This window comes from Colobus angolensis, unplaced genomic scaffold (assembly GCF_000951035.1).
Source record: "Colobus angolensis palliatus isolate OR3802 unplaced genomic scaffold, Cang.pa_1.0 Scaffold100, whole genome shotgun sequence".
Lineage (NCBI taxonomy): Eukaryota > Metazoa > Chordata > Mammalia > Primates > Cercopithecidae > Colobus > Colobus angolensis.
Genome location: NW_012110920.1, coordinates 7,474,916 through 7,487,638, shown reverse-complemented (window position 1 = coordinate 7,487,638; position 12,723 = coordinate 7,474,916). Strand labels below are relative to the sequence as shown.

The following is a 12,723-nucleotide window of genomic DNA, read 5'->3' as shown; positions in this document are numbered from 1 at the left end:
AGAAGATTGCTTAAGGCCAGGAGTTCAAGACCAGTCTAGCCAAAACAGTAGAGGCCCTTCCTCTACAAAAAAAATTTAAAAATTAGGCAAGTGTGGGGGAAAGGGGAGGGAGCACATTAGGACAAATACCTAATGCACGTGGAGCTTAAAACCTAGATGATGGGTTGATAGGTGCAGCAAACCACCATGGCACGTGTATACCTATGTAACAAACCTGCACATTCAGCACATGTATCCTAGAATTTAAAAAAAAAAAAAAATTAGCCGGGTATGGTGGTGCATGCCTGTGGTCACAGCTACTTGGGAAGCTGAGGCAGGAGGATCACCTGAGCCCAGGAGGTAGAGGCTGCTATGAGCTATAATCACACAACTGCATTCCAGCCTGGGTGACAGAGCGAGACACTGTCTCATAAATAAACCACAAACAAACAAATGGTATAAATTTTACTCTATTTGTAATGATTATTAATCATTATTTATATAATTATGTAATGATTAGTTAATCACTTATATTTTGGTGTCTGCAGCTTGCCTGCAGTGTATCCAGTGCTTTAGTACATGATCTTACCTAACCCTTACAACAATCCAGTGAGATGAGTACTGTGATCAGCCCCATTTTAATGCCTCAAGAAACTGAGGAATAAGGAGATTTGTGGGGGTGGTTGTACTTTAGCACAGGGATCCTGGTGGTCATCTCCCTTCAATGTGGCTAGGGCTAACAGACAAGTAGAGGGGAACACAGGCATTGTCTAGTGACAAGATGCTGTTCCTAGTCTTTTCATCTGACACCTCAGTCTTCCTCTCACATAAGGAAGCAGACAAAAATGACAAGACCAAGGCCCCTCCTCTGAAGGTCCAGCCCGTACTGCTTCCACTGTAGTCTCTGTCTCTGAATCATCACATCTCCGGTACAGAGCTGAAATTGAGCCTTCCATCAGCCAGTCCCATCACTGCTCGCTGCCTCCCTACCCCGGTCCATTAGCAGGTGGACCTCTCGGTCACCTCTGGCTTTGTTTGATTTTCAAGCAAAAAAAAAAAGTACTAAGAAACTACCCCTTCCTGAGGACCTACTATATACCAGGCTCACTCAATCCTCATAGCACCCCATGAGGCAAAGTAGTACTATTCTCCTATTAGAGATTAAAAGATTGACCCAGAGAATTTAAATTATTTGTCCAAAGTCACATAACTAGTAGGTAGCCAGCTCTTAGTCAATAGATCGCTGCCCAAAAAACAATCTCATATTAACAGCACCTATTTGACCTTTTCTTATTTATGCTCACCCTATTCCAGCTTTCTACCCAACAATGTCGGTAAACATGATAAAATATTTCACCAACTCCATGCCCGCCATCCTGCCCTGCAACTGGTGGTTAAGCATGATTCAAAGGCAGTACTAATGCAAAGCCAGCAGTTTGCAGAGCTGATTTATCATCTAACATGCTGGACCAACTCTCTACCTAGGGACCTAAATTCTTCTATTGACCTAACAGCCCACGCAACCTACCTCACTAAAGGAAGGTGCTCAGATTCCTCCTCATCCCCAGCCTAAAGATACTCCTATATATTAAGGTCTAGCAGCCACCAACAGCACCCAGATTCCCCCGGGATAAGCAATGATGCATGAGTTTGCCTCTGAACACCTGAAAGCATCATAATTCAAGAAATGCAGAGGGCAAGCTGTGCAGGACACAGCTTGAAATAATTGAAACTGACCCATAACTCACCAGCCACCATGGGAAATTCTATCGCTTTGCTTCCATAGCTAGAAATCAAATCACAAAAATAGGATCAGATCTCTTATTTGGAGCCTTAGACATGCAGCGTCATCTTTAATGACTCCTGGCAAAAAATGCTCATTACAGATCTCAGCCAATCTAAATTAAAACGTGAAATCCAAAAGTTAAGCAGAAAATTATCATTTTCTCAGGTCCATAAGACCATGGAAAAATCATGCAAGTGGGAATACAGGTACTTCTTGGAGTCTTGTTATATCTGTAAATAATCTGAGCAGAAATTATATGAAAGAGAAGGTTTACGAGGAAAGAAAAACAAACCCATCAGGTCCTAACTTTCAGGTTTTGGCCTTCTTGGTGAATTGCAATTTTTCACAGTCAATTTGAACTAGCATGGCAAGGAAGATTATCTCTCTGGTAATGGCCAATTTTGTCTTTTCTACGATGTAGAGCTCATATTCCTCTGATATGGCAGGCTGCTGACTTCAAGTCTCTCAATGCTAAGTAGGCTGAAAGATGATGCAATCAGTCAGCACGGTGTTCAGGAGGTTATGGCTCCATTAAAATGGGGGGGGGCTAAATATTCCTCTATCAGCAGTTCTAAATCTCATTCAGCGTAGATCTCTGAGAAGTTCAGGTAACCATTAAATCATCTCTGGAGATTCTTCCCTCCACTTCCCATCCACCATACCCTTTACGTCACCTTGTGAATAGCTGACATGACCCAGCAGAATAATTTGCATCCTCAGCGTTCACATCTGCTCATGATTAAATTCTTCTCAAACCTAAATCCAGGAAGAGAGCCATTCCCTGTCTGCAGCAATATTTCAACAGATGGCCCAGAAAAAGTAAGGTTAGCTGTTAGCAGAAATTACAAATTCAAAACCTAGTTTCCTTTAACAAGCATTCTTAAAAAGAAAAGTTAGAGAATGAGACCAAGACCAGTGTCAGGGTTATGCTACCAGATACTGAACGTGAAACATGGTCAACCTCCTCCTACTAGTCAAGGAGCATCTGCAAATCACACAAAAGAGACACTAATTGTTATTTTTTTTTTTCAATTAAAAAACTACTTCTGAGTCTTACATTGTACACTGAATCTCAGAAAAAGTTCATCTCCATACCTAAATTTAGCTACTTGGTATGAAATGGCCATTCTGTACAAAGACCTGTGTGTTTCTAAGTATAATTAGCACCCCGGAAAATACTTCAAGAAACCTAAAAATGTGGAGAGGAAAACCTACACCTATGCATGCTAACGAAGCTAGGATGAAAGTCTAGGTCACTCCCAGGAAAGGCCCTCTTTGTTATTTTGTCACATGCCCTCAGAAACACCTCTTTTTAGAACCACATCACTCCAAGGGGTCACCCCAGAGCTTCCTCCTCAGAATAACTTTTCATTACTACTCTTTTGTCCACATTTGTCTTAAAACTTTAACTGAGTGAGGCGAGAGAGTGTCTTAGCAGCCTGGGGTCTCAACTATATGAGTCTAGTTCTAATCAAGACAGTGACAAAGGTCTTGACAGACATGTTCTCTCCACATCTGTGGTTGACATAGAACTGAAGGTCTTCCTTGGACAAAAAAAATATTAAAATAAAGGACAAGAAGACAACCATTTTGAGTATGAAATAGTCAACTGCCAAAACTGCCTCTGGTGACACAATGGGTTGGTATTTATGGACATGGACCCAGAAACCAGCAGGCATGCCAGGGAGTTATGATTTTATCATGCCAGCCAATACGGGAGAAGCCTTTTAGGGGAATGTGCTTCCCAAGAAATGCAACAATACAAGCATTCACACTGAGTAGGCACAGGGACTGTGCAAGGTTCACACCAGACACTTGTGACATGTTCCCAAACCATGCTGGGTCCCAACCCATTGACTCAGTAAGTGACTTTGATGAGTAAATCAAAAGTTAACAGAGCCTTCCAACCAGCGTCACCTTTTCAACAAAATCCATTCCCTGGCCTTCTAGTTAGAGAGTACCTCTTTGCCAACATTCCCCAATCTTGCCATGAAAACAGGGCAACCTGTGATATTTGATGAAGTAAGGACAAATCAAAGTAACTACTTGACATTCCTTGCAATCACCATAGGAAATTTCTTACTCCAAGAAGCAAGCTGGACCAAAAATAAAATGTATTTAGAGAGGCTCTGATAAATTCAGCATCTGTAATAAGTTACTATGAAAAATCAGGATGTTGAGTGCTACCCACCTCCTTTTGAACAGCAACATTAGATATGGCAGTATTTATTGAGCTCTTCCCCTACCTGTGTCTTGGGGTTTTTTGTCTACAGAGATGAAATTTAAGAATGAATAAGCCTGTAATCCCAGCTACTGGGGGGCTCAGGCGGAAGGATCTAGCCCAGAGTTTGAGACTAGCCTGGGAAACATAGCAAGAACTTGTCTCAAAAATTAAAAAATAAAAAGGAATGAGTCACATGAATCAGGCACCGACTCCCATGGTTGTGCCAGTGCTGACCCTGAGGTTCTTCCATTAGGTTTCCCATTGCAAACGCAATCCTGTCACTTATTACACTCTCGAAGTGATAAGAGGAACACAGCAACAAGTCCACACGTTGAAAACAACAATCCGAAATGGCAGAAGGACTAAGGAAAAAAAGACTCCACACCAACCATAAGACTATGGGTCAAAATCTAGAAAAGAAAATTTCAGAAAAAAAGTGTCTGTCTATCACGTTCACTGAGCATAAGAATAACACAAGTGTTAAGCTAACATTAGTAAACATCTATATTATACCACCTGCTCTACATGCATTAGGTTATTTAATCTTCAAAACAACTCCTTGCGACAGAGATTATCTTTACTACTGTTAAAGAGATAAGAAAAATGAAACTTAGAGACATTTATAAATAGTATGCTGCAACACTGGCCTAACCTATTATCCTGAGTCTATTTTTCTTAACAGTCTCACATATACTGATGTCATTTTCAAGAAAAAGAGAAAGCAATTAAAAAATCAAGATACAGTAGCCTTTCCCAAGTTAGTAAGAAACCACTTGAAACATAACCCTTTGTGCACCAGTATACAGACTCAGAAAGAAACTTTCTTATCTCACCCATCTACACAGACTAATCATAATTGTGAGAGACCCAGAAAGCATGGATTAGTCATCCTGTTAGTAGGATGAAGACACGGATGCCAAATGCAGCTTGAGTGAGAGACAGGGAGAGGACAGTAGCCCGAACCCTCTGAGGCCTGTGCAGCCGTGCTCCTCCCACTGGACACGCCTGACCAACTTTAGCAAACCCAGCGCCTGACCTCCACATCCCGGTGAAACTGAACATGGTGCTCACGCAGCGAGGGAGGGCGGGCGGAGTGAGTCCATCCAGGCGCATGAGCAGAGCCGGCACGCCAAAGAGCACCAAGTACTTCACGTAGAAAAAGAGCACCTGGGCTAACGCCAGTCCTCCTGAAAGGCAAACAGGCCAGTCAGACACACGGATGAGAGTCACAGCAGCTTCCTGGAGCAGACCAGCACCCCAGGAGCTATGCCAACTGCCTCGCTTCTCCACCCACCCCTTCCTCCCTTCCACTCGCACATTTTACAAAAGTATCCCACATTGGTTTTCTTCAATGAAATTTTTTAACAAAAAATGAAATTTCATTATTGTGACAGGCAAGAGGACCTCTTAGCAGTCATGCTTTTACAGATACTAGGAAAGAGAATGCCCAAAATGTGTACGTTGCATTAAAAAACTATTACAAAGGGGAAAATCCTTCCAAAATCTTTCAAAACCTACGCGATAATGGGTACAAAAAAAAAGAATAAGATCTACTATTTGACCGAATAACAGGGTAACTTTGGTCAATAATTAATTACACATTTTAAAATAACTAAATATAAATGTGTTATTCGTAACACAAAGGATAAATGCTTGAGGTAATGGGTACCCTATTTACCCTGATGTGATTATTATACACTGAATGCCTGTATCGATTATTATGCATCATATGCCTGTTTGCTGTATCCCCCATACCTCATACATATATACATCTACAATGCACACCCAAAATTTAAAAGTTAAAAAAGAAAACCGACATGAGTCTATACCCATTAGGATAACTAGAATCGAAAGGTCAGATCAGCAAGTGTTGATGAAGATCTGGAGAAACTGGAACCACCAGGCACAGCTGCTGGGAGTGCAGAGCGAGGGAGCTGCTTTGGAAAACAGTCTGGTGGTTCCCCAAATGATTAAGCAGAGTTACACATGACCCAGCAACTCCACTCCTTGTTATATACCCAAGAGAAATGAAATGTTCACACAAAACATATGTTCACACAAAAACTTATACCCCAATATACAGAGCAGCATTATTCACAACAGCCAAAAGAGGAGACCACCTAAACATCCATCAGCAGATGAATGGATAAACACAATGTGGTCTGTCTATACAACAGAATAACTTCCCACCATAAAAAGGAATGAAGTACTGATAAATGCCACAATGTGGATGAACCCTGAAAACATGAAGCTAAGTGAAATAAGCCAGTCACAAAAGACCACATATTGTATTATTCCATTCATATGAAGGCCCAGAATAGGGAAATCTATAGAGACAAAGTAGGTTAGTGGTTTCTTGGGGAGAAGGTGCAGCAATTAATAAAAGGTGGGGTTTCTTTTCAAGGCAATGAAAATATTCTAAAACTGGTGGTGGTGATAGGTGAATCATATCTGTGAATATAGTAAAAGTCACTGAACTGTACACTTTAAAGGGGTGGATTTTATGGTATGTGAGCTATCTTCCAATAAAGCTCTTTGGGAAAAAAAAAAGGAAAACTCACATGAAGGCCTGAGGTCTAGCGGAGTAAGGAGGCAGTGGGTCCGCCAGAGCAGTGCCCACAAGGAGAAGTCCACAGGCCAAGCTCAGAAGGAGCCCCCAGGGAAGATGATAAATGGTCACATGCTCTCTCACCTCAAGATTGCCCTCCCCACTGTGCAGAAAATTACTGCAGGACATGTCGGTGTGGCAGACCAGGTTATCTTCTGGGATATTCTGAAGGAAATAACCAAGCTTCAAAGAGGTACTGGCAGAAAATACCACTGTCTGTCCTCTTTGATGCCACACTAGGATCTTTGAAAGAATGTCACTATTATCGAGTGTGTGGCTATAAATGGTAACCCTGGTGCCAGAAGAAAAACATAAGCCACTTTCTGAATATATAGTTTGGGTGATGGCAGGTGGTGGTTCAAATGTGAAAGTCATACATCCTACAAGGAGAAACCCCTGGGAACTGCTGTGTCTCATTCCCATTCAGAAGTGATCAAACAGGTTCTTCAGACTTTTGAAAATCAGACTACAGTCATACCCGCTGAAGGGCTAGGGATAAACTTTCAGCATTCTTGGATGTGCCTGATAAGAGTCAGGAAAAAAATCTGATATATGTGTGTGAATATATATGTACACATACATGTGAATATAGGTATACAGCACACGTTCAGCAAGAAGTGAGACATATGTCCTAGCAATACTATCATAAAATACTTGAAGGGCATGTGATCACTCTGGGTGACAAATCAGTCTCACTGGCTGAGATGGCAATGAGGGAGGCTCGCAACTCATGCAAAATGAGCCATTAGGCTCTAGCCAGAAAAATTCCACAACTAGAGATGGCAGGACACATACGTAAGAATGACTGATTAAAGGGTAAAATGCTTCCAGAGCTGAAAATGATCCACCTGAAGAACTGAAGGCATCAATGGACCTATGGAAGACTATGCATCGTTAAGGCCGTGCCAAGCTCTTACGTATATGAAGCATTACAGACTTCTCCTCCCTGCTAACAGGATGCCAGATCAGGAAAAATGGGTTGCTACATGTCTCAAGTATTGCTTTATTTTTTACACTATTTTTGTACATTTGTCAGATCCAAGGCATATAAATTAAAATCTATGGCTGAATCTACATTTTTATGAGTCACTGTTTGTACAAAATATTCACTATTTGTTAGTACTTTTACACAGAACTGGGCTAAGGAAAAGACTGATTTTGCATAGATGTTTAATAAACTCTACTGCTAAATATAATTAAAGATAAGGTAATTGGGCTTGATTTGGGTTTTCTTAAAGCACTATGTGAATGGAAAGCATGTATACATATGTAACAAACCTGCACGCTGTGGACATGTACCCTAGAACTTAAAAAAAAAAAAAAAAGATACAGAGAAAAGTTAACCAGATAACCAACAAAATGATTAATTAAATACATTTTTATAATATTAAAAAAAAAGAAGTCATACAAGTGCTCTATTTTCCTGTCACTGAGTATTTCTTATGACTTAAGATATGAAAGGCTTAAATAGATTTTTTCCTTGAAATTTTAATATCTGGTTTACAAGCTTATATAATAAAAGACACATAATGATTTTTAAAACAATATTAAATTTAAAGATTAAATTACAAAGAATAATTTGTGTGTTAATTTTCTTTAAAAATTGGGTTTGCACTGTGGATTTCACTACTCTGCTGTCTTGCTGTTGATTTTCATTATCCCTTTGAAAAATGCATGGCTTGGCTAGGCACGGTGGCTCATGCCTGTAGTCCCAGCACTTTGGGAGGCTGAGGCAGGTGGATCACGAGGTCAGGAGATCAAGACCATCCTGGCCAACATGGTGAAGTCACCTCTCTACTAAGTAAACACAAAAAATTCACTGGGCATGGTGATGCATGCTTGTACTCCCAGCTACTCAGTTCAAGCGATTCCAGGTTGAGGCAGTGGAATCGCTTGAAGCTGGGAGGCGGAGACTGCAGTGAGCCAAGATCGCGCCACTTCACTCCAGCCTGGTGACAGCGTGAGACTCTGTCCCAAAAAAGAAAAAGAAAAAAGAAAAATGCATGGCTCATTCTTCTTTCCCCTTGACCTAAAAATTAGTCTCTTTCCCTTGTAAGATTTGGTCTAAGTTTCAGGGTTGACCCTAAATATTTTGCTGCATTCTCTTGGGCATACAATAGGCAGGAAGGCAACATAAGACTATAAATGACTCTACTCTGATTGCGAGTTATTTGACATAAATTGAATTAGCTTTAGTTATGCTCAAAAAATTACATTTTACTATTTTTCAATACTTTAACAAATATTTCTGGGTTGTATGTATAAGATTTTCTCAATTAGCAAGAGTTATGACTTTATCTAACCCAACTTCTTCCCCTACAAAGAAAAGCCATATATGAGTTCATGTATTACACACTCCTTTGACATTCATTCAACAAGCATGTGCAGAGGGTATGACTAATGGAATCACCAGTTAAGTCCTATGAGAAATAGACTAGAGGTCAAATCGGTGGGACCTAGCCTCAGGGGACTCACAGTTTCACTGCAGTCTCATTTACCCTTCTCTTTTGCCACACAGTATTTTCTTCTGCCTCTGTGCCCTACCTCTCCTCCTTCTTTTCTTGGCAAAATACTATGTATCCTTCAGATCCCAGCTCAAATATGGTCTCATCCCATTCATTTAACATACAGTTATTGAACATCAGCTCCTTGCCAGGCACTGAGCAATATGGTAGTGAATAAAAAGGCATGATAACAGCCCTTATGGAGTGTTACGGACTGTTAAAAGAGAAAAGAATGTAAATTAGGAGTGAGATTAATACTCACACCCCGAGGACAGGCAACAACCTAAACACAGAGGATCAGACACCATTCATTGCACATTTAACAAACATTCATTGTGTACATATGTGCCAAGCATGGTTCTAGGTGCTTGGAATGCATCAGTGGATACTCCTGCTTTCATGGGGCTTATACCCTAGCAAGAGTCAACAAAAAAATAGACATAAAAATAAACTTTATATGAACTTAGGAAGTATGACAGAATGACTTCCTGACAAGGGCTGCAACTGTATCTTTCATCCCATATGGTCTTCTGCAATGTGACCTTGCCACTCCCCCATCAAGAGTAAATCTGGGCAGGTCCTAGGACCAACAGATACAGAAGAAGTGATGCTGTTCTAATTCCAAGCATGGTCTGCCACTGGCCGGGCACCTTCCACTTCCTGCCCCTTGGAATGCTCAATCTTTGAACACTACCTCTTAGAAACAAGTTGTCATATAAAGAAGCCCAAGCCACACAGAGTGGCCACATGAAGATGTTCTGGGGAACAGCATCAGCCGAGCTCCCAGCTGACAGCAGCCTGAATGCCCAGCCATGTGAGAAAACCTCTTGGACATCCTGCCCAGTCACACCTTTGAAAGATGGCAACCCTGGCTGACGTCTGACTGCAACTATAGGATAGACCCCAAGCAAGAACTACCCAGCCAAGTACAGTCAACCAACAGAACAGGGAGACAGAGGCAATCATTGTTTTAAGCTGGTAAGTTTGGAGATGGTTTGTTATTCAGCAACAGCCAACTGAGACAGAGGACAATAAATGTAATGGAAAGAGCAAAACTGTAGAATAGGGTGAGGGAGCTCTGAAGTGCTGAGGTGGCAGATGCTGCCCTTTTTAAAAGGAGAGTGGAGTGATCTTCATCAAAATGAGGACATTTCAGCAAAAACTTGAAGGGGGTGAGGAGGTCAGCTATGCAGCCACTCTGCTTCCTCTTGGGCTGTCATCATACTCCCTTCTAGGATAAAGATCTGTCTTTATCCTATCAGACCACAGTTGTACACATGTGTGTATAGCTTAAGGCCGTAGGTTCCTTAAGATCAGGAATGGTGTGTTATACCTCTTGCATTCCCAGCACCTAATATTTGCCATATGGTTGATGTTTGATAAGCATTTCCTTAAGAAGTAACTGAATGAAAAATTCCCCTTATACTACAGTAGGAAGACAAACTGTATCACAGTATTTCCGGGAAGTGTATACAGTCAGCTCTGAGGATTCTTAAATCTCTGAACTGAAGTTCAGACCTGCCACCAAATCAATGAGTCTTCTGTAGGTTTGGGACCTTGGATACTGTATTCCCAGTATCAAGAACATTGGTGAAAAGGAGAGAAAGAAGTCCCAGCACTATGTTAGCTACTGCCTTGAAGTTACTAAATGTGTAGTTAATTCTGCCTAACAGCAGGCCACCCCTAATTGGGCCATCTTGAAACTCAACTCGTCCAAAACAGAATTTAGCTTTCTCCCCTTGAAAACTATAAATGGCACAGATTTTCAAGACAAAAGGAGATGAATGTCAAATTCTATAAGAGTTCTAGGAGGGCTGAGAAAATATCCCAACTAGCTTCCCTGGAATTTAGTTCTTCCTAGATTGATATACATACCTACCCAGTCCTTCTTTGTTTTTAATCTTGACTTGTCATAATTTTAACTAAAAATGAAGAAGCTAGTGATTGGATCCCATCTGGCTGATCACCCTCCTCTCGGCTCTAGTCCACAAATGAGTGGCTAAAAATCTCGCGCTGAAAGGTGGAGGGAATGGGAAGGAGAAGCCAAGGCCAGGCCCAACCTGTTTTTCCTGCCCTGACATTCCTGTCCTCATTGAACCACTCATTTTATTCAATTCTCTCCTTCACTTTCTCTTTGCTCACACTCTTTTCTCTGCCTAGAGGTTCCCTTCCTCCATTTTGTCTGCCAAAATTCTACCTAAGTTTAAGGGTAGAGTTACCCTTAAACTGCCATTACCCATCTAAGTGCCATTATTTCTTAAAGTTTTTCTAACTGCCCCAGCTAAAATAGTCACACGGTACTTTCCCAGTGCATAATGTGGTTCAGCTTTCTGTAAAGTCTAGTTATCGATAAGATCTCAAGGGCAAAGATCACAGCTATCTTCTTTAATTCCATCTCCTTAGCACCAACCAGTGCCTGGCACATAACACAAAATAAGCAATGAGTATTTGCTGAATGAATGAATGAATGGGATGAAAGAATGAATGCACTTTCATGTCCATTATCCCACTGTTAATTTTTGCCACCCTATCCCACAAGTATTGTCCCCATATATCATATTAGAATGCAAAGATTGATAAGGATTAAGTGACCTTCGCAAGCCTCTGAGTCAATCCACAGTTGGGACTTTAACCCAGGTCTCTTGGCTCCAAAATCAATGGCATCTTTTCCAAATGCCAAGCTTCCAAAAGTACCTTCTCTACATATAAATTTTTAGGTTTTTTAAAAATGTTTTACTCATATGATTTCAATTCTAGTATTCTATTATCTGTACCACATATGAGGAAGTGCAACTAACATTTCTACTCATTATCTTACAGGTCTTTTTGTACTTGCTGATATTGTCTACCAGATTACAGGATATCCAAAGGCCATCCCCACATGGCTGAACATCAGGACCTCCAAGCAGCAGGGTAATACACAACACAGAGTAGCGTGTCCAAAGAACCTTGTTAATGATCAGAAGATCTTCCCGGGGGTAAACACAAGGGTCTGAGTTGTATGAGATCACCTTGTGAATTGTTAATTCCCCCACAGACCTGGAGAACAACTCAGCAACTGCCTCATGAAAATTCATGAGCAACAGAAAGAGTCCAGTTGCATCTTGTGCCAGCATTTGCCAGGATTGGAGAGAGGTGCCCCTCGGCTCTGTGGGCTGGCTGCAGAGCTGCCATCTTTGCGTGTTTGACCCCTGCCTTCCGAGTCTCATCGTGTGTGTCAGGTACTGGCTCCCACTTCCCTCAGCTTCAGGAAGCTGCCTTTACTAGCTTGTGCCCCCCGACTCCACGCTCTCATCTCCAGCCTGTCCTGGGCTCCTGCTTCAGTCCATGGCCTGACCTCTCAGCTGGACATTTTCTGCTCCAAGTTCCTCTAATAACTTTTACTTTGTACACATCAAACCTACTCTAGATTTTGCTTAACTTTGTGATTAAAGCTTTGTAGCTTCACCCCGTCTCTACCAAAAAAATACAAAAAAACTAGCAGGGCGAGGTAGCAGGCGCCTGTAGTCCCAGCTACTCGGGAGGCTGAGGCAGGAGACTAGCGTAAACCCAGGAGGCGGAGCTTGCAGTGAGCTGAGATCTGGCCACTGCACTCCAGCCTGGGCGACAGAGCGAGACTCTG

The 12,723-nt window shown here is 41.6% G+C and overlaps 1 protein-coding gene across 9 annotated transcripts in view; it reads right to left on the bottom strand.

Annotated features, from left to right (window-relative positions):
- Nucleotides 1–12,723, bottom strand: part of HHAT (hedgehog acyltransferase) — a 352,024-nt gene that overhangs the window by 210,108 nt on the left and 129,193 nt on the right. For all 9 annotated transcript variants that reach the window (XM_011938280.1, XM_011938312.1, XM_011938271.1 and 6 more), the window contains one exon: nt 5,026–5,176. In XM_011938280.1, coding sequence (XP_011793670.1) covers nt 5,026–5,176 — 151 coding nt within the window. The remainder of the gene's footprint in view (nt 1–5,025; nt 5,177–12,723) is intronic.